Source organism: Sorex araneus, chromosome 8 (genome assembly GCF_027595985.1).
Source record: "Sorex araneus isolate mSorAra2 chromosome 8, mSorAra2.pri, whole genome shotgun sequence".
Classification (NCBI taxonomy): Eukaryota; Metazoa; Chordata; class Mammalia; order Eulipotyphla; family Soricidae; genus Sorex; species Sorex araneus.
In genome coordinates this window covers 9,006,086-9,029,109 of record NC_073309.1, presented here as the reverse complement: position 1 = coordinate 9,029,109, position 23,024 = coordinate 9,006,086, and the positions used below count along the sequence as shown (strand labels likewise).

The 23,024-nt window shown below is 61.6% G+C and overlaps 1 protein-coding gene across 2 annotated transcripts; it reads right to left on the bottom strand.

Moving 5' to 3' along the window:
* Positions 1-2,091: 2,091 nt before the first annotated feature.
* On the bottom strand, positions 2,092-21,950 carry CALB2 (calbindin 2). 2 transcript variants are annotated; one of them, XM_055145476.1, is made up of 11 exons: positions 21,774-21,948; positions 11,387-11,463; positions 7,990-8,079; positions 7,415-7,495; positions 5,204-5,260; positions 4,907-4,984; positions 4,658-4,713; positions 4,445-4,484; positions 3,879-3,932; positions 3,211-3,282; positions 2,092-2,627 (listed from the first exon to the last, which is right to left on the bottom strand). In XM_055145476.1, exons 1-11 carry the CDS (start codon positions 21,865-21,867, stop codon positions 2,511-2,513), a joined length of 816 nt encoding a protein of 271 aa, XP_055001451.1. In that variant the 5' UTR covers positions 21,868-21,948; the 3' UTR covers positions 2,092-2,510. The 2 variants fall into 2 exon arrangements, with proteins under 2 accessions (XP_055001451.1, XP_055001453.1); XM_055145478.1 differs by lacking the exon at positions 5,204-5,260 and having other exon boundaries at positions 21,774-21,950.
* Positions 21,951-23,024: the final 1,074 nt, after the last annotated feature.

The window sequence follows — 23,024 nt, the reverse complement described above, 5'->3', positions numbered from 1 at the left end:
GACTGGCTGACTCGGTCCTGTCTCTCCTGGAGACAGTGGGCTGGGCGGGGCAGCCCCTCATTTGTCTATGGTCCCCAGGATCATTTCATTTGTGGGGTGTCTCGCTCTCCTCCTCCCACCCTTGCCATGAGCATTTACAGTTTTTTACTGAGGAACGAGAAGACACAGAGCGAAGGGGTGTGCGGGTCCCTCTGACATTCACAGCGGTCTGGGGGGGTCCTCAGGGGGGCGTGGCAAGGTTCAGGGGGTGGATTTTCTGTCATGCTCCAAAGGGGCGGGGGCGAGGAGGCCCGTTTTGTCTGGAGGCGCTGCTGCTCGGCTTGTGGGTCTGCAGTGACTGGGGTTGCTGGGCGCCCCAGGCGTGCCTGTGGGCTGGAAGCTGTCCGGGAAGGAAGGCTCCTGCGGTGGGTCGTCCTTGTTTGCTTCTGGGGAAAATGCTCAGCTGAGGCCCTAGGAGGGGTCCCTGGAGGCTGTGAGAGCCCAGGCTGTACTGTCCCTGGGGCCTGCCGCTGCGGGGCTGGAGAGCAGGACTGGGGTGCCGGGTCCTGAGCTGACGCCCTGCAAGGTACTCCTGGCCCGCGTCTGGGGGCCCTCGCCTGGGGTGCTCGGGTGCTGTTGAGGAATTCTGACACTGCTTTGGGGGGAGGGGCCCCACAGCAGTGCTCGGGGGGGACCCAGGCGCCGCTCCTGGTGGTGTTCCGCCACAGGCTGGCCGCCGAATGTGAGGGTCTGGCAACTCAGAGCAGTTCTGCCCCTCGGGGCCCAGGCATGCATTTAGGGGTCCCCAGGCCTACATCCCGAGGTGCTGAGGCGGCAGCCGCCTGTGTGCAGGCACCTCCCTGGCCCTCGGGGCCCTCGGCGGCCTAGAGGCTGAGGGTGGCGCGGGGACGGTGGGGGCTCTCTGCAGACGGCTCCCTGGTAAAGGCTGTTGGGGGCAGTCCCTGGGGCTCCCGGCCAGCCACGACTGTACGTGCCCATGGAGGGGCTGAAATAAAGCATGCAGAAAGAACCCCTCACCAGTGTCCCTCACGGTGGCGTGTTTGGACGTAGCTTCCCCAGCGTAGCCCATGGCGGCGTCTCCCCATGCCAGGACCGTACCCACTCCCGGGGCTGCCTGGCCAAGCCCTGCAAGCTGACATGGCCCTCGACTGCGGGGAGGGCAGCAGGGGGGGCCTGCAGAACAGCCCCGGGCACGGTGGAGGCGGGGCAGCCACCGACGACGCCACATCGGGTTCCCCGAGTCCCACCAGGGAAGAGCAAGGGAAACTTCTAGAGGCCCGGATGGTCACTGGCCTCGGCTGCAGGGACAGCAGTCACCACAGAACTCGTGAAAGGAAATGGCCGAGATTCTGCAGCCCGCGACATGGGCCCCCAGCCCGGTGTGGGGCCTCCTGTGGACTCAGAGGCAGAGCATCGCCTGCCTCCCCCCGCCAGGAAAGCCGCAGTGACCAGTGGTATCTGGGCCAGCTGCCGTCGCTCCCGCCGGAGACACTGGCCTCTTGGGATGGTCAAAGTTAGCCCCCGGCCACCCTTGAGCCCTTGGCCTATTCACAAGCCCTGTGGGAGGGAGGGGGTCGTTCCTGGGGACGAGGGTGGGGCTTGCGCTGAGCAGGATGGGGGTGAGTGTGTCACCCTCCGGGGTGGTTCTTCCACTGGTACTGTCCCAGTCCCCAGAGCTGCATATGGTGCCCCCAGCCACCCAGAGGGACCCGTGAGCATAGCCAGGGGTGGCCCCAGCCCCACAGAAACAAACGTCATTCAGGCAAGAGGACCCAGGGCTTCGGGGACCGAGGGCAGACTCGACTGTGGGTCACGTCGGTGGCTTTGGCCCAGACTCGCCGCCACCGAGCCCCACGCGGGCCTCCAAAGTAATCAGTGACAGCCACAAAATGGGCTTCTGGGGGACCAAGAAGCCACTCACGGCGTGGCTCACACAAGGCTGACCCCCCCCTGCCCCACCCCCCCCCCCCGCCTACAGGGAAACGGGGAGGGGGCAGGGCCCTCACCCCCAGCCCTGCCTCCCCCTGGCCAGGAGATGTCGCTTGACCCCTGCCCTCCGGCCCCCCCACCCCCTGCAGAGACAAGCCTGAGTGGGCGAGCTTGCGTTTATTGTCTGTAAACTCCTCTTTGGTAAACAAGGAGATGAGGAACCCCAAGAGAAAAGGAGCACAGTCGGGAAGACGAGGAAAAGGGGTGGCGCCCCCCCCCCCCCCAGGAGTTCTGAGAAGACAGCTACGGGGCAGCAGAGCGGGTGGCGGGAGAGGGGCCGGCCGGGCCCTGGGTCACACAGCGCACGAGCTCATGCACAGTCACAGTGGAGAGGACAGGGGAGCCCTGGCGCCGCCCGCAGCCGTCCACGCCACTGGGGTGCCCTCCACTCCCCCCTCTCTCCTGCGCTGCGGGCTGCGGGGGTGGGGTGGGGAGCAGGCGCACAACCTCCGGTTCTGGGATGGGGGAAGTGGCAGGGCAGCAGGGCAGGCTGTGGGGGGGAGGCAGCCCTGCCCGCCCCCTTATACAGGGGGCTCGCTGCAGAGGACGATCTCCAGGTCCTTGCGGTAGAGCTTGCCCGCCTCGGCCAACGACATGACGCTCTTCCGGTAGCCCGTGAGCTGCTGGATGTTCATTTCCTGGGGGACGGGGGCAGCGTTAGACTGTCCACACCTCCTCCCTCCCTGCAGACACGCTAGCACCTGTGGGATGGGGGGCTTCGCCCATCACGTTGTGAGGTGCCTGAAACATCACCTGGTACAACTGGGGTGAACCCGAGTAGGCGCCAGGACCCTCGCCTGTGGACATGAGGAAATTCCCTCCTGTGCAATGTAGGTAGCATCAAGAGTTTTTTTTGGGGGGTGGGGTGGGGTGGGAGGCGGCATCCAGTATGTTCAGGGGCCACTTCAGGAGGTTCTGGGGGACCAGATCATGCTTTGCCAGGGCTAGAACCTGGGACTCCCACATGAAGAGCATGTGCCTGCCCCAGCCCCCCCCCCCCCCGCCCTGACTCTGAGCTACGGAGGGTGCAGGAGGTGGGATTTGCTGCTCACTTCCTAGGTGTGTGATTTGCTGGATGCTGGGGACAGTCCAGTGAGTCCCATTTGCCTTAGGAGTGCGACAGAGACCACCAAGCTGTCATGCAGCCTCTCTCAGCTGAGCAGAGGGGTGTCCACCCCCACCCCCGGGGACAGCCCCAGGCCACGTGGTCCCAGGACCCACCTTCTTGTTTTTCTCGTACAGATCCTTCAGGAGGGCGTCCAGCTCGTTCTCATCAATGTAGCCACTTCCGTCCTGGGGATGACGGGGGTCAGTCCTGGCTGTGGTCCGGGCCTGCTCCCCCTGCTGCTGGCTGGAGCCCTGCCACCCTGGGAGGTCCCAGCCTCACCTCCCCTTCCTCTGTCTCAGAGGAGCCGTCAGGCCTCACGTGCACTGACCTTACCCGTTGATGTGGGAATGGGGCAGGGCCAGGCTATTTGCGGGGGGTGGGGGGAGGTGTCATCTTTTTGCTATTTTTCAAATCTGAACGAGGTTTGAGAAGCATTGAGCTGACTCACAACCTGAGTGTCACAAACCATAATCATGTGTCAGGATGAAACTGCAGGCGAATTGTTGGCCCAAAGACTGCTGGGGTCACACACGCTGGGCATGACTAAGGGAGGGGTGACCAGGGGCCTAACTAGCTGTCTAGAAAAATCCAACTCCAGTGCAAAGCCAGGATCTGGCACCAGGGGGCAGTATGGAGCGCAGCCCCTGGTTTCCCGCACTACTGGCCGGCTGCTCACACAGCAGATCTGGGGAGTCCCCGGGCCAGGCAGGACCCACCGTGGGTCTGTTCCTGAAGGCTCAGGAGGGAACTGAGGCCTCTGGCGGGGCTGCTGCCATCCTACCTTGTCGTAGAATGTGAAGATGGCATTGAACTCCTCAGAGGTCAGCTTCATGCCCTGGAAGGCCAAAGTCTTAGAGGAAGAAGCAGCCCGGCAGCGTGCCCTGGACCGCACGTGTGTGCACCGGAAATTGGGGGGTGGGGGGTACTCAGGGAGATGAGGGGGAGGCGGGGACGTGAAGAAAAGCAGGTACCAGGACCACCCGCTGGCTAACCGTGCTTGCTGTGCAAGCGAGTGGCCGTGAGTCGGACCCCAAGCGAGTGGCCGTGAGTCGGACCCCAAGCGAGTGGCCGTGAGTCTGACCCTGAATCCGACCCCAGTGAGTGGCCGTGAGTCGGACCCCAAGTGAGTGGCCGTGTGTCCCACCCCCAAGCGAGTGGCCGTGAGTGTGGCCGCCATCCAGAGTGCTGTGTTGGGGCCACAGCCAGGAGTGTGGTGTGCTAAGGGCCGCTGTGTGGGTGCCACCAGCGAGCTCGCAAACCCTGGTCTTCGCAGCCCGGGCGAGGAGGAGGGGAGGGGAGGGGTGGGGAGGGGAGGGGAGGGGAGGGGGGGGGAGGGGAGCTGCTCACCTGGAACTTGAGCAGGAAGTTTTCCTGAACGGGCAGGAGGCTGGAAGGGAGAGCTGGGAGTTAGCAGCCCAGAGGGAGCGGGCTGGCACCTGCGGGACCCCCTCCCCCCGACGCTGGAAACCACCCGTCAGAGCAAGCAGGCACCAGCCCGCCCCTCTGCTGGCAGGAGGGTGGGGGGAGTTGGGGTGCACGAACTCCTGCTGGGGTGCTCACCGCGACATCTCCGACAGGCCCAGTTTGCCGTCCCCGTTCAGGTCAAATATTCGCAGCTGCCGGGACAGAAGGAGGCGGCGGGTTATGGGTGCTGGTCCTGCTCGCGGGGCTCTGGGGCCGGGGAGCCCGCGGGCCTGGACGGGCAGTGGGAAGCGGGGCTGGGGAGGGGCGCTCTCTGTCACGGCCCCAAGTCCCCAAGGCTGAGTTGGTCCATCAGACGCCCCTGGCCACCCCCGGGCCGGGACTCACGATGGTCTGCGTGTACTCCTGGAGCTTGGGCTCATCGTGCGGCCGGTTCGCCTTCTTCAGCAGGTCAGACAGGAACCCCTGCGGGAACAGTGGCCCCTGAGGTCCCCGGGCCGGCCAGTGCCCGCCCACCACCTGTTGTGCTGGGTATCTGGCCGTTCCCTTCACCCGAGCCTTGCACGAGGACCCTGGTTCCAGAAGGATCGAGGCACGGGTGCTCACGTTGGGCCCACCTTGGGGACCCCGAGGGGCGCACGTCTGAGCCTGCACAGACTCGTCCTCCTCCCGGGCCGCCCCTACCTTGAGCTCATTGGCTTCGATGTAGCCGCTGCGGTCTGTATCGTACTTCCGCCAGGCCTGCAGGACAGTAACGCCATGTGGCTGCAGAGCTTTCCCTGCACCCGGTCACCGCCGCCTCTGGTGTCCTTGTGGGGCCACATCCTGCAGTGCTCGGGGAGCCCTGTGGTGCCGGGGTTGGAACTGGGGCCTCCCATGCACAAGTCCCTTGAGCATCTCTCAGGCCTGAGCCTCCTCCTAACTTGTCACTTGGTGGACCCAGCTGTCACTCAGGGTCAGACTATTAGGGGGTGGGGACATGGTCCCCGGGGATGGGGAGATGATTTAGTTCAGTCCCTTCCTTGTGGCAGAGGAAGACATGAGGGAGAGCATCTCGGAACAGGGAGGGATGAAAGATGGGGGTAGGGAGGGGGAAGGAAGGAAAAGAATGAAAGAAAGAAAGAAAAGGAGGGAAGGGAGGGTGGAAGGAAGAAAGAGGGAGAGGAAGGGAGGGTGGAGGAAGGAAGGAGGTGGAGGAAGGAAGGAAGGAGGGAAGGAAGGAAGGGAGAGAAGAAAGAAGGAAGGAAGGGAGAAAGGAAGGAAGGGGAAAAAGAAGGGAGAAAGGGAGAAAGGAAGGAAGCAGGGAAGGAAGGGAGGAAGGAAGGAGGAAAGAAAGGGAGGAAGGGAGGAAGAAGGGAGGAAGGAAGGAAGCAGGGAAGGAAGGGAAGAAGGGAGAGTTTCCGCTGTGGGCAGGATTACAGGTGCCCTTTTACTGCTCTGAGTCCTCATGCTCTGGGCCTGGGGGGAAGAATAAGAACCTTCTGGAAGGCGTGAGAGACCTGGTTACTCTTGACCCCCTCCTCTATCCTGTCATCACTGTTTGGCAGTGGAGGCTGTGGCATAGAGTAGCGGCTGGTTTAGACTGAGCCAGGCCAGGCGGCCCCCGCCAAGCCCAGTCCCCTGGCTCACGGCCCAGCGGAGTCGAGCCATCTCCAGGGTCAGGCCGGTGACCTTGGCCTGGGCGCCTGATCACGCCCCAGTCCCTGTGGTCGGAGTCGGTTTCCTGCCACCACGTCCAGGAGCGCTCCCGTCCCTCAGCAGCCCACTCCCCCAAGCTGCCGCCACCCCCACTCCAGGCCAGAGGGGGAACAGGGGCCGGCCTTGGGCTGGCTCTCAGGAACGGGACGGTAAGAGCTAAGGCTTCCTTCCCTCCAGACAGACGGACACACGGCACCTCCCACCAGGCAGGTCCTTGACACGGTCCCTCTTGGCGAGGGCGAGCAGGCCCGAGTGGCCCGGGACGTCCGTTCCCAGCAGGTGGACTCTTGGCATCTTGAAGGCAGGAGAAAACCTTCACCCCACAAAGCTGGCCCGGCTCTGCTAACTCAGGGCATGCACCAGGGACGGACTCTCCGGCCCCGAGAACCGGTGGCTTCCAAGGGACTGTGCCCACGTGGTGCCAGCACTGCCATGTGGATTTAGGTGGTGAATCACGGAGTGGGGATTACCGGTGGCTGCAAGTGGATTTAACGCAACAAATGGTGCGTGGAGTCACGCTGAGGGCCAGTCACTGTTTACCCCGGCTTGTGCGATAGGGCTGGGACTTCACGCTGAGGGGCAAAGGCGGGCTGCAGGGCCTGGGCCGTGAGCGGGAATGGTGGCAGTTCCTGGGCACCGGGGTTGGTGGCACATCTGGATTGATTCTGATTCCGGGCATCGGAAAGGGGTAAAAGGCAGCCGCTCCCCGGGTTTCAACCTGCCGGTCAGTACCCAGAGGCCCTAGGGCTGTAAGTCCCTTTCCTGCTGGGCTCTGGGCATCTTACCGAGGCTCAGTCCATACCAGTCAAGCCTGGACGTTACCAGAAAGTGGGCTTCTCGCTGAGCGGCTGGACAGTAAACCCCTCCTTCCCGAGCGCACGCCAGGACCCTCGCTTCCAGTGGGGAACCGGATGCAGTGGGTGATGCCTGTCTGTCTGCCGCAGCGCTTCCTCAGACCCCCCCCCCACACACACACCCCTGTCTGTGACAACAGCTCAGAGTGGAGCACCCATGCATTTTCCAGGTGCTCCCCACCTAGCTGCCTTCTCCCCCCCTACCCCACATCGTGTCTCTTGGGGGTTCTCAGCTCCCACCGGGGTGCTCCCGGTGGACCCCTCTGTGAGCAGAGTCTCCCAGGGCCAGTCCTTCCCAGGTGGGCGCTGACGGTGGGGGAGAGCAGGTGGGGTCCGGCCTCACCTCCATGAACTCCGTGCTGGAGCCCACATGCTGCCGGAAACAGAGAAGGAAGTTCTCCTCGGTGGGCAGGATCTGTGCCAGCTGCGGGGGGTGGGGGAGAAGGGGGGAAGAGCAGGAGAAACATGAATAAGGGTGGGGGGGCCGGGATCAGGGCGGGCACGGCCAGCCTGGGACTGCTTGCTCCCCAGGGGGGATACTCAGCTAAGGAATTTGGAATCTGCCTCTGTGGATCTTCTCTAGGGGCGGGGTGGGGGGGGTGTTGGGCGACCCCCGTGGTGCCAGGGGCTGGCTCCTGCGGTGCTGGGTGTGGAAGGAGGCCAGCCTCGTCCCTTGCCGCTCTCTCCAGCTCTCAGCTGATCTTTATTTTTGCCTAATTTTTATGAGGCTCTGTTTGAACAATGTCAACTGTAGGCGCAGGTTCGGCTGTGTTTGCTCTTTAGACTTTGCCGGTGGGTCGTGACCTCCCCTGACCTCCCCTTTGTTCAGTCCTTGCGCTGGAGGGGGGGGTGGGGCACAGGCTTAGGCGCAGGGTGGGGTGGGGCCCTTCCACAGCTCTCCCCCAGCAGGGGGCTCACCTCTGCCATCTCGATTTTCCCGTCCGAGTTCTTGTCGTACTTCTGCATGAACTCCTTCATCTTCTCCCCGAAGTTGTCACTCTTGGACATCTGAGGGAAGAGAGGGGGGCTCATATCTGGCTGCTGTGTCCCCCAGGCCTCTGTCTTGCTCTGGGACAGCTACAACAAGGGTCTTTTTTTTTTTTAATACCTCAGACAAAATCACTGAATTTCTTTGAGTAATCTTCTCACTTTCCGACAGAATATCGGATATGAGATTAGACAGAACTGAGAGCTTGGAATGTACACATATGTGTAAGTTATAATTTTCACGGTTTCACTTCTTTAAAATAAATGCACTTGCAAACAAACAAAAAGAGATTGAGAGGGGCTGGAGCAATAGCACAGCGGGTAGGGCATTTGCCTTGCACGCAGTCGACCTGGGTTCGATTCCCAGCATCCCATATGGTCCCCTGAGCACTGCCAGGAGTAACCCCTGTGCATCGCCGGGTGTGACCCAAAAAGCAAAAAAAAAAAAAAGAGAGAGAGATTGAGAGCTTGCATGTCCTTCTCTCCCGGAAGGGAGCATAACATGATGCTCACTGTAACCATGCCACCAGAACCTGTGCCAGGCTGCTTCATTCAGGCCATCCCAGAGGGGGGCGGGTGAGAGCCCTCCCTGCCCCAAGGGACCCAACCCCGGCAGCTGAAAACCTCCAGAACTCAACTGGTGCCATGCTCATGGTCGCTCTCCACATGCTCGGGCTGAACCTCACCCACAAGTCAACCTATTCCTGGACTGCGTGGCCGCATGTGCAGCTGCAAGACACTTCACAGGACTCACCCTACCCATACTCCAAGGGTACCACACCTTGATTGTGGAAGGGGGTCGAAGCTCCAGATTCCTTCTCTCACTTGAGTGAAACGTGATATCCTAAGCATAGCTCTTTCGATTCCTCAGGGGTCTTTTTACACCCCAATAGCAGGCCTGGTGTGGGGGTGGGGGAGGGCTACTAGCTGCTTGCCGAGGTCCCTCCAGACCCACCAGTTCTCTCCAGGCTTAGCCCGGGGGGGCCCTACATGCCCCGGTCTGGTCTTCCCGGTCTTTGAGGGGGATTTATTCTCTCAAGGTTTAGATGTGAGGACTGAGGCCTCAGTGTTTTAATGAGAAAGACAGTAACAACAAGTCTCACAATGGAGACGTTACTGGTGCCTGCTCGAGCAAATCGATGAGCAATGTGATGACAGTGACAGTTTTAACAAAACCCAACCTAATCCAGAGGTTCATTCCCCACCCCACCCACCCACGAGGTGGTCACCTACCAACCAGTGAAGGGGGCACTCATTTGTGTTTTTGCTTTTTCATTTTATGAGGGGCATACTTGGTAGTACTCAGGTTTACTCCTAGATCAGTGCTCAGGAGTTTCTGACGGAGCTTCAGGGGCCATAGGTAGTGTTGGGGGGTCCAACCTGGGTCTGCTTTGTACAAGGCAAGTGCCCGGCTCACTGCGCTGTCTCTCTGGGGCCATTGCTCTGTGCTCTTCACTCTGGCATTATGCCAGGAGAAGGTGTTCAGGGACAATGTGAATAATTTAATTTGTGTGGGAATGTCCACGTGATTGCGATTTGTGAGCAAGTTGTTAGACCACTGTCACCTAACTGGAATCCAGGCCTCTCAAAGTTTTATTTATATTTTTGGGGGGCTACACGCTATGGTGCAGGGCTTGCTCCTGGCTCTGCACTCAGGAACCACTCCTGGTGGGCTCAGGGGACCATCCGGGACGCCGGGGATGGAATCCAGGCTGACTGGGTGCAAGGCCAATGCCCTCCCTGCTGTGCTCTCGCTCTGGCCCCCGTTTACCGTCTTGTCACCTTTGGAACCGTCTCTGTGTTTAAACACTCTGTGACAGTGTTTATTCACGCCTGTCGCGGAGGTTTGTGACTGACGTTCCAAGGACAGGTGCCAGCTGCAGGTGACGGAAGCTGAGCACCCCTGGCTCACTGCTTTCCAGATGTGCAGGGACCGTTCCTGGGACTCCGCACAGACGTGGCCTCATTCCGTTTAGCCTGAAGACTGTCCCCGGCTGTGGCCCCTCTGACCCGGGCCCCGTGGGTGGAAACATGCCCACTGCACCCCGGGAGCCCGTGGCTCCAGCCAGAACCTGAACTCAGAGCTCTGGCTGCCGGGCCCAGTCCTGTTTGTGCCGCGGAGCCATCCGGGTGGCACCCTGCAGAGCATTGTTGGCGGGGGTGACGGTACCCCCCGCAGGGCCATCCAAGAAAGGATTTGGGGCCCTAGGTCAGAACACGTCCCCAGACTGCCGCCCCAGGCCAGTCCCCGGGATCCCGGCTCAGCCAGCCCGCCAGGCGGCGGGGGGGGTGGGGGGGGGGCGCCCTGCCGCTGAGCCAGCCAGAGGCCCTGGCTCTGCCGGTCTCAGCCCGGGCTGGAGAGTCTGTGCTTCTCTCCCAGATGCTCCACTAAGGCCTGCAGGGCAGCAGCCCAGGAGAAGAAGCACCCCAGAAAGTGCCCAGGAGGGGCGTGGCGGGTGCCAGGGCCAGAGGTGGGAATGAGGCACCTTGCTCTAATCCCTCAGTTTTCCCACGTTCCGGGTGCCCCTCCAAGGCCCTCCAAGGGTGCATCGGGTGGTGCCAGCCGGGCTCTCCGGGGGACAGAAGCACCTACCTAGGCTCAGGGGCGACCAGCAGGCGGCTGGGACTGGCTCCAGGTACCACCCGCTGTCCCCGCCGGGTTCTGCTCTGTCCTGGTGAGGCTCCAGCCTCTGCCAGGCTAGAACTGGGGCTATAGGGGAGCCTATTCCACGGCCCCTCGGACATGGGGGTGGTGTCTGTTGGGGCGCGTGGGGGAGCCCCGGGGTTGCTCCTCTACTGCACACCCCACCCCGATCTGGCTCCAGCGTCAGAGACATGTGAGAAACTTGGGTCTAGAATAAGAACACTGGTGCATCTCTGCCAAACACCAGGCCAGGAGGGCACAGACACGAAGCTCTGACGCTTAGGGGGACCTTCATCGGCACCCCAGGCCCAGAACCTGAAAATCATGTAAGGGAAGCTTCCAATTTCTGTTTTGTTTTAGTTTGGGGCTACACCCAGCGGTAGTCAGGGCTTGCTCCTGGTTCGGTGCTCAGCGGTCACTTTTGGAAGCGCTGGCAGAGGGGGCATACGGAGGGGGCCCATACGGGGTGCAGGGGATCAAGCCACGGCTGCCAGGTGAATTCACCCCTGTAGCATCTCTCTGGCCCGGAGAAGATACCATGCTTTCAAGGACAGACCCCACATGAAGAAGAAAGTTCTTACAAATCCAAGGAGAACAGTGTCCGACCAGCTGCGGTGGGGGGCGGGGGGCACGGCCAGGGCTGGGAGCTGAGAGGGGTGCCAGGAAGGAGGGGGCCGGGCTTACCATGCCAGAGCCTTTTCTTGCCTTCTCCAGCTCTTGGAAAAAGTTTTCCAGCTCCTTCCCTTCAATATAGCCATTTCCTGTGGAGATAGACAAGAGGAAAGAAAAAGCCATGGACTTCAGAGCTCAGCCACAGTGACAGGGCAAGGGTGCCAGTGACCAGTGTACCAGGCACACTGTGACAGGATCCCCGCGCCCGCCTCTCACGCCTAGCGGCAGTGATTTTGCAAAATGGGTGGCCACCATTCCAGAGGGGTGGTGGACATCAGGAGGCCCGTTGACCCCCAGGAGGCCTGAGGCTATTGTTGAGGTCCTGACCAGGACAGTGGGCGTGATGCGGAGGAATCTGGGGGTGAGGCGGAACCCCAGGTCAGAGAGTGACATGCACAAATAGCATAAGGTCCTTTAGGTTCTATTTTTTCCCTTTTTTGTGGGGGGCACACCCGGCAGTGCTCAGGGCTTACTCCTGGTTCTGTGCTCAGGGGCCATGCCTAGTGACCCTTGGGGGACTGTTTTGGTGCTGGGGATCAAAGCCGGACTGGCTGCGTGCACGGCAAGCACCTGAGCCTCTGCACTGTCTCTCCGGCCCAGGTCACTTAGGGCCTTGCCCTTGAACCCGGACCCCCGAGAGCACAGGGCCGGTCTCTGCTGTGGCCGGAGGTCAGGCATGGCCGAGTAGTGCTTCCATCCTGCAGGGAACCAGATCCGGGTCACAGGCTGCTTCTGCCCCCCTCTAGATGTCCTGATATAATCCATGAACTGAGTATTAGTGGGGGGGCATGTTTGGGTTTGGGATCACCCCCAATCCTGCAGCAGGGATCTTCCTGGCTCTGCGCTCAGGAGTGACCCCGGCAACGCTCGGGGGCCCACACGGGAGGCAAGGCCGGCGCCTTACCTCTGCTCTATCTCTCTGCTCCTCAGCAGCACTGTTTTTGTTGGTTTCTCTTGAGGTCAGAGGAGATGGGGGACTAATCCTGACTCAGTGCTCAGGGGTCATTCCCAGTGGTGCTTGAGGCGGGGGTGGGGTCAGGAGGGGGTTGCCATGCACTGCTGGGGGTCAAATCTGGGCACTTGCAAAGCATGTGTTGGCTCCCACTTGCTGCCCCTGGGAATTTAGTCCTCAGTAACCGTGGAGGCGCCCCCTAGTGGGGCAGCGGCCGCAGCGCCCGCTCTGTGGAGATGCTCCTGAGTCCATGATGGTTTCTCACGCAGGGAAGTGGGTCATTCCTTTGCAAGGTGCCTGTGACAGGCAGGGGGTGGGGTGGGGCTTGGGGATGGGGAGGGAATATGGGAACACTAGTGGTGTTGGAATATCACATGTCTAAACCTCAACTATCAATAACTTTATAAATCAGCTCTAAATTTAAAAAAAAATTGAAAGTAAAAAAGAAATGGATTGTTCCGTAGGGGTGCGGAATCGAAGCCGAGTTCCCGTATTCCTCCCTAGTGTCGGCTGCCACCTTTCTTCTAGGATGTCCTGCAAAGGACACTGCCCAGGAGCCAGAGGGAGGCGGCAGGAGGGAGAGCTTTGCAGAGCAGAGGCCGTGGTCTGCCAGGGCCGCAGCCCCGACGCCCTTCCCCGTCCTCCCCTGCCCAAGCTGGCTCTCCTGAGGTGGGAAGCTGAGTCCAGAGGTAGCTTCTAGAAGCCGGAGACTGGGGTGGGCGGCTCGGGGGCACAGCGCTGGCCTCATGAGCCCGTGTGAGTGTCCCACAAGGCCTCCGAGGTGAGACTTGAGAGTGACTGAGAGAGTGTGATTTGTGAATTTGGAGACCGCCGAGACTCAAGGTCCAAGGTTTGGGGGGCTGCAGGAGTTTCCGCCTTCCGAGCCCCCTTGCCACTACCCAGACTCTGCCTTGGGGCTCCATCCCTGCAGCCGAGGGCTGGTCAGTGGGGGCGTTGCTGCCCCTCCCTGCCTGCTGAGCCTCAGGCCACTCGCCCGTGACTTGGGGACCAGGATATCGCTTGGCTGCTCCGGGGACAGGCAGATGGAACAAGAGGGTCGCTTAGTTACACAGTGGCCAGGCCTGGAGAGTGGGCTACGCTGGGTGGCTGGGGCAAACAATCTTCTTTTCTTATTGTGGGGTTTGTGTGTCGGGGGTTGGGAGGTACAGACGTGGAAGGCTTGGGCTCCCTGCCCCCTTTCGCTCTGTCCCCACCACTCCCTCCCCACAGGCAACCTCAGGGCAGGGGGGATGCTGGGGCCTCCTTGGAAACGGGAGGGGATCCGTGGCTCGTGCCCTGCAGGCGTGAAAGTTCAAAGGTGACTGAGCACCATGGACAGCTGGGCAGAGAAGGCGCCTGGGTTGGCAGGCCAGTGGGGGCGCTCGGAGAGGCTAGGGTGGCCGGGCACAGCAAACGCCCTATCGCCCCTTGGCAGATGCTCTGAGTCTCCCTCATGCCTGTGTGGGGCCCCTGGGGGAGGGGCAGGTCCAAGCCCAGTGCGCGTCCATCACGTGGCTTCTGCTTGGGACCCGAGAAATCGAGGCACGGAGAAGGGACACTCGGGACCTCCCACCACAGCAGGCCCGGACAAGCCCTTGGGCCTGGTCCCAGAGCCGTGGCTCATTGGTTCATTTGTTCACTCATTCATTCATTCATTCTCTCCCTCCCTCCTCCATACACTGAGCCCCTGCTGTGTGCCAGGTGGACTAACGTGGGCCAGAAAAGATCCTGCCACGAGGCTTCGGACCCTCGAGGGTGTGGATGGGGCAGGACCAGGCAGCCAACAGGGACCGAATTCAAACACGGCATCTCTGAGGCGGGTTTAGCTCAGCAAGTCCATCCTCCTCGCCTCAACTCTCCTACTTTTTCTTCCTTTTCTCCCTTCCCTCTTTCTCTCTCACTCCCTCCATTTGCCCCAGAGCTCAGGAAGTCACAGCAGCAAAGTTTCCTCCAAGGGCCTGTTCCCCAAGAGTGTTTGCTGGCCTTTTGGGGTGCTAGAGGGGGCAGGTATTGAGTGGGGTGTCCATAAGAGGGAGCGTCCATCACCGGGGGAAGGGAGCACCCGTCTGTCACCTGGGGGTGCACGATGGGCCCATCTCCTTTGGGGAAGCACTCCAGTAACAAGTGTTCGCAGAGGGCTGGGGCGACGGCCCTCCTCCAAACAACTCCTGCCGATGGGCTTTCCCGTCCTGCCCTGGGACCCAACCCAGTGGGCCTGCGGGGGCAGGAGGAAGGGTGTCCCCTTCTCCCGTCTCGGCCTCTCTCGCTAACAAGGGGCTGTGCATGCCTCAGAGTCACGCAGCGTGGCGGGGCCGTGGGAGCCTGGAACGACACCGAGCCGAGCCTCGTAGGAACGGGTCAGAGCTCGCAGGCACACAAGGCGCGTGGCTGTTCTCGGGCTCCGAGCCCTTCAGCCCGCAGCCCCAGTGCGGCTTCTGCACTTGCCCAAGAGGGTCCCCCCCGAGCCCCCTGTAGGCTCTGAGAACCACCACACAGCCTTGGGTGGAATCACGGGGTGCAGGCGCTCTGGGGTGCCGCGCGTGCATGCGTGAATGCGTGCGTGCTTGTGTGTTTGAGGCTGACTAGGGAGGAACCTGGGGGTCTTGTGGGTGGCGAAGCTCCTCTGCATGAGAGGGTCAGGACGGAGACCCCCCCGTGCATTGGTCAGGACGGTTCTGCAGCAGAAAACTGTCCAACTCGGAGCATGCGCTCCAGGATCTGTGATGAAGTTTCGTTAGTAAGGACGTTGAAACGCAGGCCTATCAGTGGTCAGAGCCGGCATCACACTAATGGAATAACAGTGCTGGCAGAGGAGGGAGCCGGGGGTACGCTGTTAGGGAAAATAAAGTCTATTTGTAAAAAAAAAAAAAAGAAATTAAAAAAAATAAAAGAAAAGCCAGAAATAGCCTGGATTCTTATCTGGGAAGCTGGTGACTTCTTCCGAAGGGGGTTCTCTCAGCCCTAGAGACAGGGGTAGGGCACTTGCCTTGCACACAGCTGACCCGGGTTCAATCCCTGACATTCCAAATAGTCCTCTGAGCACCAGCAGGAGTGATCCCTGAGCACAGAGCCAGGAGTAAGCGCTGAGCACTGCTGGGTGTGCCCCCCTGAAAAAGTGGGGTATTCAGTCTGCAGTACCTGGGGGCTTGATAGGTGTAAGTCCTCAGGCCCCTACCCAGGGGACCGAGCCGGGAGCCAGGCGCAAGTGGCCCCTGTTCACCCCAATCTGCTGTGTGCAAGGGCCGGAAGCCAGTTCCAGAGGGCAGTCTCTGTCCTCGCCCAACCCCGCCAGAGAGAGCTCACGGACCCGCTCACCAGCTGCGGCCTGGAGATACCTTCTGGAAAATCAGGGTGTGGGGGGCGCCCGCTCACTGGGCCCTGCCGGGCAGATTCCCCATCTGGGGCAAGAAAGCAGCCCCCGGCCCCTTCCCCTGGGGAATGTTACTCTGCCTGGTGCCACCACCCCGGGGGGCTCCCCAGCGTCTGCCCAGCTGGACCTCAGGACACCGTGGAGCGTCGGGCATGGTCAGCCCCGTCTTGGAGGGGAAGAATTTGAGGGACAAAGAGTCACGCGGCTCACAGAGGGCCTGGCCTCCCTCGTCTCCTGGGCTTGGTCCTGGGGAACAGCCCGTCGGGCCACGCGCACACGGGCACGCTTCCCTCCAGAGTCAACAGCCACCCGGGGGGAGCAGCTTCTGCTTGGACCGTCGGACGCTCAGACTTTAATCCTGTCTCTGGCGGGGCTGCCGCTGGACTTGGGTGCTGGGCAGACCTCCCGAGCCCGTGGACATCTGGCAGCCGCGCGCTGGGCTAATTCCGGGCCAGGCAGGCCAGAAGAATGGGGCAGATTGGGCAAGAGCACAGGGGAGGCGGCCGAGAGCCAGCGGGGCGGACAGCAGCCCAGGAGGCCCCAGGAGGCCCCAGGTGCGGGTGGTGATGTAACGGGCTGTTCTTGGAGAGCTGCGCCCGCTCTATTAATTCAGACCCTGGGGGTGGCGAGTGATTTCCCCAGGGGTCTCCTCGGCCCTGGAAACCTCCCCGTGGGCCCGGCTAGTAAAATCACGGAGGTCTGGTTGGGGAATAAACAAGGCAGGGGTGCTGGGCTGCCAGCCAGCCCTGGCTGGGCGGCTGCAAGACCTTTTTTGTGAAAGGGGGTCCCAGTGACTACCTTCCCTGGGGGTGCGGGTGGGGGGCCCGTTCTCCCCATACAGAGCTGTCCTCCTGGCACAGCCCAGCAGGGCGACGAGCACAGTCTGCTCACACGAAGGCTGGCGAGGTAAAGGGTGAGAGCCGGTGGGGTGGGGCGCCCTCTCTCCTGACACCCAGTGGCCACGAGGTCTGGGCATGTCCTCTGGGGGCAGGGCGGGGCCTCTGGTCACTCCAAGCCCAGAGGGTGAGGAATCAGCCTTCGTGCTACGCCCACCACCCTTGTCCCAGATGCCTCACCCTGGGGGGCAAACTAACGTTCATTTCTCTTGGGGCGGGGGGGCATCCATAGAAGTCCTTACTTTCTACGTCTTCACTGTACAAGAAATACATATTTTTTAAAAGTTCAAATACTGTAAAAATCAGACTGGAGCGATAGCACAGCGGGTAGGGCGTTTGCCTTGCACACAGCCAACTTGGGTTCAATTCCTCGGTCCCTCTCGGAAAGCCTGGCAAGCTACCGAGAGTATCCCGCCCACACGGCAGAGCCTGGCAAGCTACCTGTGGCATATTCAGTACGCCAAAAACAGTACCAACAAGTCTCACAATGGAGACGTTACTGGTGTCCACTCGAGCAAATTGATGAACAATGGGACAACTGTGCTACAGTGCTACTGTAAAAATCAACTTACGAGGCCAGAGAGATAGTAGAATGGGGAGAGCACTTGCCTTGCATGTGGGGGACTCAGCACCCATAGGATCCTACAAGCCCCACCAGGAGGGATCCCTGAGCACAGAGCCAGCCAGGAGTAAGCCCTGAGCACTGCTCGGTGAGGACCGCACCCCCCAAAAATATTAATTTATAAAGGAAAAGAACACATGCTTTATTTTATTTCACTTGGGGCTGGGTGAGGGGGGAGGGGGTGGAGTTGGGAGGTGCTGCAGACCATGGGGTGCAGGAATCGAACCAGGATCACCCCACGACGCAAGACAAATGCCTTAATCCTGAGCTATCTCTCCAGTCCTTAGTTTAGTTTCGTTTTGGGGCCACATCGGCTGTGTTCAGGGCTTATTCCTGGCTCTGCACTGAGATCACTCCGGGAGGGCTCCGGGGGTCCTATAGGAATGACCACGGGTCACTGCATGCAAGGCAAGTGCCCTGCCCTACCTCTCTGGCCCTCTATTATTTTTGAATAGGGGTCATGGAAGCTAGCATGCTCCCTTGCTTTCTTTTCTGGGGCCACACTGCCTGTGTGCAGAGTCTGCTCCCAGCTTGGTGCTCGGGGACCATGAGGTGCAGAGGTTGACCCTGGGCTTCCTACCTGCCAAGCCTGTGCCCCTGTCCTCAGAGCGAAGCGTGGACCAAACACCACGCCGAGGGGTTTCATCTGTGCCGCAGAGAGGCCCACTGCCTGACCCTTTTCATCATTTTCCAGCAAACATGCCCACTGATAATACAAAATGGGCTCATTAGCTAGTGCTCAGCTACAGATTATTTTAAAATCTTTTTATTTTTTTTAATGTAGGGGCCACACTTCATGTGCTCAGGCAGCTGTGTAGCATCAGGGATCAAGCCGAGAACCTTGGATGTACCAGGCTTGTGCTCTGCCACCTTCAGCCCCAGTCGATGTTTAAAAATGGTTATAATACGTTTTAGACATTTCCCCAGGAGACAAAAAGCCCTACCGTACTCTTACTGGTTGTATAATATTCCACCCTGGAGCTCAGCAATGTTTTCCCCCTCTTTCCTAGAGGCATGCGTGTTGCCTACATTGTCAGCATTCAACAAACTTGGTACTAAGCCTCTGTCCATGTGGCGCTTTGCACATATGTAGCTAAGCCTGCCTAGTAGCCACACTATATTTTTGCCACCTTATATTTTGCCTTGTTTTGGCTTCAGGGCCAGCATCCCTCCTGCCCAGAAAACGTTCCTGGGCTGCAGCAGACGGGAAGGAGGCAGCTGGTCATACCCAGCAGCGCTCAGGGCACCGACTGTCAGTTCTGTAGCTCCCCAAGCTGACACTGGCCACACTGGGCCCTCTCCCCCGCTCCTTCCCCCAAAGACACGGCCACGTGATTCTGGTGAGCATACGGCATTTGAAAATGAAAGGCATCTGAAAAGGGGGACCATGTCTCCCCCCTCCCGTTAGGTGACAGAACCGGGTGAAGACAGGAATCGGGGCGCCAACAGGACCTGGCTTTGACGGTTTAGTGGAAACTCGACCTGGGGCCAGATGTGCGGGACCAGCAACACTCACCGGACGGGTCAGCGCCCCCCCACCCCCGGCCCTTTTCCCCCAGGGAAATGGGGAGAGACTCACAGCCTGTTTCTCTGTTAAATACCCGAAGAACTTACATGCGTGTGAGACCCTGGACGCCGGGGCCAGCCTCTGAGACAGGACACTCCATCTCGTTCTCTGGCTACTCCCCGGAACAGTCCAATGGTCTGCTACTTTATTTTGAGGGTATGCCCAGCTGTGCTCAGGGCTTGGGGGACCATAGGAGGTGCCAGTGAATGAACGTGGGCTGGTCACATGCAAGGCAAGTCCTATACAGCCCGCGCCCCTCGGCCCCCGACCCCGCTGCATCTCTCTGGCCTCAGGCACTTCACTTTCGCTAGCAGCATCTCGGGCAATCTGTTTTTGCACAGAGCCGGCCAACTAGGACCCCGTGTCTAGGGCCAGGCCTCCCTCGGGGCGTGAGGGGGCTGTCTTGTGTGGCTCTGAGGGTGTGAGGTTGGGGGGGGGCTATGCTTTCAGCTGAGACCACCATTTGGGTTCCTTGCAGACTATCTCAACCCCAGCTAGGCCAGGAGCCCGGAGGTGATGGGCGTGTGTGCGGGGAGATCTGAGCTGGGCCATCCTCTGCCACCTCAGTCTGGCCGAGAGAAGGTTCTGGCAAGAAGCTCCAGGAGGCAGCAGCTGCGTGGGCACTGTGGGGCCCTGGCAGGGTCCCTGGGGGGCAGGTGCACTATGCACCAGCCTCAGCCCGCCCTCCAGAGACTCCTCCCCAGCTGGGGTGAAGGAGAGTGGGGTGAGGGGGTCCCAGGGACTGGAAGATGGCATTCCTGCCTTGCTGTGTGACCTCATGATGGAGCTTGGCCTCTCTGTGCCCTGATGCCCCTCTCTGCCCAGGAAAAGCAGCGGGGAGGGGAGGGGGGTGATGAGCGCACCCCCTCCAGGAAGGGCCTGGGTTGGGGTGAGAAGGTAGAATCCAGGCCCTCTCCACCTGCGTCTGTTTACCAGGCGCGGTGAGTGTGGGGGCGGGGCTCGGCTCCCAGGGGGTTGCTGTTAATTGGCCCCCAGGAGCGCACCCCTGGGACCTGGCGAGCAGCTTTTGTGGGAGGAGGGGCCGTGAGTGGCGGGAGGAGGCTTGTGTGTGTGTGGGGGGAGAAAGCCTGAGAGGAGACCAGGCAGAGAGGGCAAAGGGGCGGGGGCCGCGTGGGCAGGGGTGCAGCGCGGTGGGCGCCTCCCGCCACCGCGTCCTCACCCGCTTTTCTGGAATCGCTCCTACCATCCCATCACTGAACGCCGTCCCCGCTGTGTCCATGCCCCGCCCTGGGCACCTCTCTGAGGCCAGCGCAGGCAGTGGGGCCCCGGGGTCAGGCAGCACGGGGCACGGGGCACAGGGGTGAGGCGGGGGCGGGGGGGGGGGGCTGTCCAGGGCTCCAGCGCAGCCACCCCCAGCCGCGCCCGGACCCCTGGTCAGAGGGCTTGGGGGCTGGCCAGGGGCCTCTCCATGGGCTGCCCCGCCTCCTTCCCACCCAAGCAGGCATCCAGCAGCACAGAGGGGGCACGTCTGTCGGCCCGGGACCCCCGCACGACTCCCCTGCGGCGTGCAGGTGCAGCACTGCCTCCTCAGGAGGGGGCGGAGAAGGTGCGAGCGGCCCTGAGACTAGAGTCCCAGACCAGCCTGGGCACCCGCGCAGTTTCCCCAGGCGCGATGGGGCGTCCCCATTAATTCTGGGCAGGACAGAGCCGCCACCGAGGCCTGTGTCTAGCTGACTCATCTGGCAGGAGGCGAGAGGCATAACCTTGGGCCCTCGGCACTTTCCTTGAGCCCTGCCGGGCTGGTGCAGACGCCCTGGCCGGAGCATGCTGCCCTGTGCCCCCGTCCCACCCCCAACGCTGGGCCCACCGCACCAGCAAGTACCAGCCTCTTTCTCCCCATTTTACAGATGCGCCAGCTGCCCCCTCCCCCAGCAATTCCTGGGCGGTCGCTCTAGGCACCCTCAAACGCCATCCAAGGCACCCATCTCCCCGTGCCTTTGATGGCAACACAAGCAACTTCATTCCCGTTCTCCCCCCCCCCCCCATTAACCCCTGCCTGTCCCAGTGTGCTGTTAGCCCCGCTGGCTGGCGGGAGGAGGAACTGAGGGAGTTAAAACCACCCTCCCTCCCAACCCCAGGGTAAACACCGCTGCCATGATGCCCACCGAGTCAGGCCTCCGGGGAGATCAGATGACTCCCCCGTTTGGAGGAGGAGGGTAAACATCTCTAAGGGGATGCAGAAGCCTCGAGGGGGGGTGTCCGAGTCTTGGATTCCCAGTGCTCGGCCACCTGCAGAGGTCTCCCAGGCCAGCCCTTGATCGGGGGTGACTCACTGCAGGACCACCCTGAGCAGGACTGGCCACATCGCCCCCACCCACCTCCACAGGCGAGCAGTCAGCAGAGCACCCAGCATTATCACGGCGGGGAGTATGCCAGGCTGGCACCCGGCCCTGCCCCCGCCGCCCTCACGGCTGAATCTGTGGCACTGGGGGCGGGGTGGGGGAAGGGCTGAGGAGGCCACGGGGAGGTCCTGATGCCCCTTCTCCACCTCCTGAGTGGGCTGGGGAGCAAGGTTTCCTTGGGGGAACCCCCGACACCCCTCAGCCCCCAGTGCGGTGGGCTAGCCTGGCTGTCCACTTAAAGGGAACTTGGGGAAAGAAGTGGGCTTCTGAGACCTGTGGCTGCAGAGGCGAGGCGGGAAGTTACCTGCCAGAGAGCGGCAGGGAGGAGGAAGGGCAGGGGCGATGGGACCCCAGCCCGGGAGCAGCTAACCTGGGCACCCGCCTGCCCATGCGGGCGGGCATGAAAAGTTACTGGCAGTTGTCATCGGAGCCTCGGGTTGCCTCCCAAGCCTAGATTCCCGAGTCCAGCGGGCTCTGCCGCCGGAACATCCCCGGGAGAGGGGGTCCCCGTGCGTCCGCGCCCCCCTTCCCCAGGAAACGCATCCCTGTCTCCCCTTGGGGCTCCGCGGAGGGTCCTGGGCGGAGAGGGCGAGAGGAGCGCGAAGTTGGGAGCGGCCGCGTTTACTGACCGTCTGCGTCGAAGTGCTTCCAGATCTCCAGGAACTGGGAGGCCGTGAGCTCGGCCAGGTGCAGGTAGGGGGGCTGCTGCTGCGCGCCGGCCATGGCGAGCGCTCCGGGCGTCAGGCACTGGGCGCTGTCCCCGCGCGGGCAGGCGGCTGGGACTCCGGGCCCCGCGCGCCGCCGCCTTATATAGCGCCCGCGGCTGCGCCCCGCCGGCCGGCCGCCAGGGGGCGCGCGCGCACAGGCAATCGGCCGGGGCGGCGCCGCGCGGGAGCTGCGGGCCGGGCCCGACCCCGGCTCGCCCTGCAAGGCGCTGACGCTCTTGGGTACAGCCAGGCGTTAGGCTGTTATCGGACAGCAATAATTACCACCACCACCACCACCACCACCACCACCACCACCACCAACAACAACAACAGCAACAATAGCAGAGCGAGCGATAGGAGCGACCCGAGGGATGTTTGCGGGCATTTAAGCACCTGGAGGTGGGGTCACTAGCACCGCTGGTGCCTCTGACCCTTCCACAGCGGGGAGAACTGGGGGCCACTCTGCTGGGGAGGGGCCTGGATGCCCGGAGGCAGCTCAGGGCGGGACCTGGCGCTGAAGCCAACCCCCTCGGGCTCTCCAGGACCCTTCTGGGGTCTTGCGGGGAGAAGGCAGGGTTTACTGGTGGGGGGTGGGGGGAGCTGGAATCAGGGGATCAGGGACACCCTGGGGAAGAGCCAGACAGGAGTGGAGAAGGGGTGGCCTCTGACCCGTGGGTCACTGTCCTCACCAGGGCTACCCAATCCCCACGCAGCTCCCGAACCTTCCAGGACAGGAGCTGGAGACTTTCAGACGTGCTGGGAGCCAGCTAGCTCTGCAGAGGGTCCCCGGGTGGTGGTGGTGGGTGTCTTAACACACCCACCTTGGGGACAGAGATGAGCGCCCCTTGACTCACAGGTGTCAGTTCTGGTCCCAGGGTTGGGGACGGGTTTGTCCTGGCTGTGCTGCCGGGCCCTCCTGCCTCCCCTCCTGCAGGGTGACTGAGAGCTGAATTGCTCATTGGCACCTGCTAATGAGCGTTAGCTACAGCGTGCGAGAGCCAGAGCGAAGGAGGTAAGTGAGAATCAAAAGGAGGGCGCCAGGGAGGGGGGGGGCACACCCAGAGCGATGCCCAGGGAAGCTTCCAGAACCACTTGCTTCTCTTTTTGGTGCTTGCTCAAAGCAAATGGTGTTCGAGTTACTTTGTGGAGCCGAACAGAGGGGGTCCTAAGAAG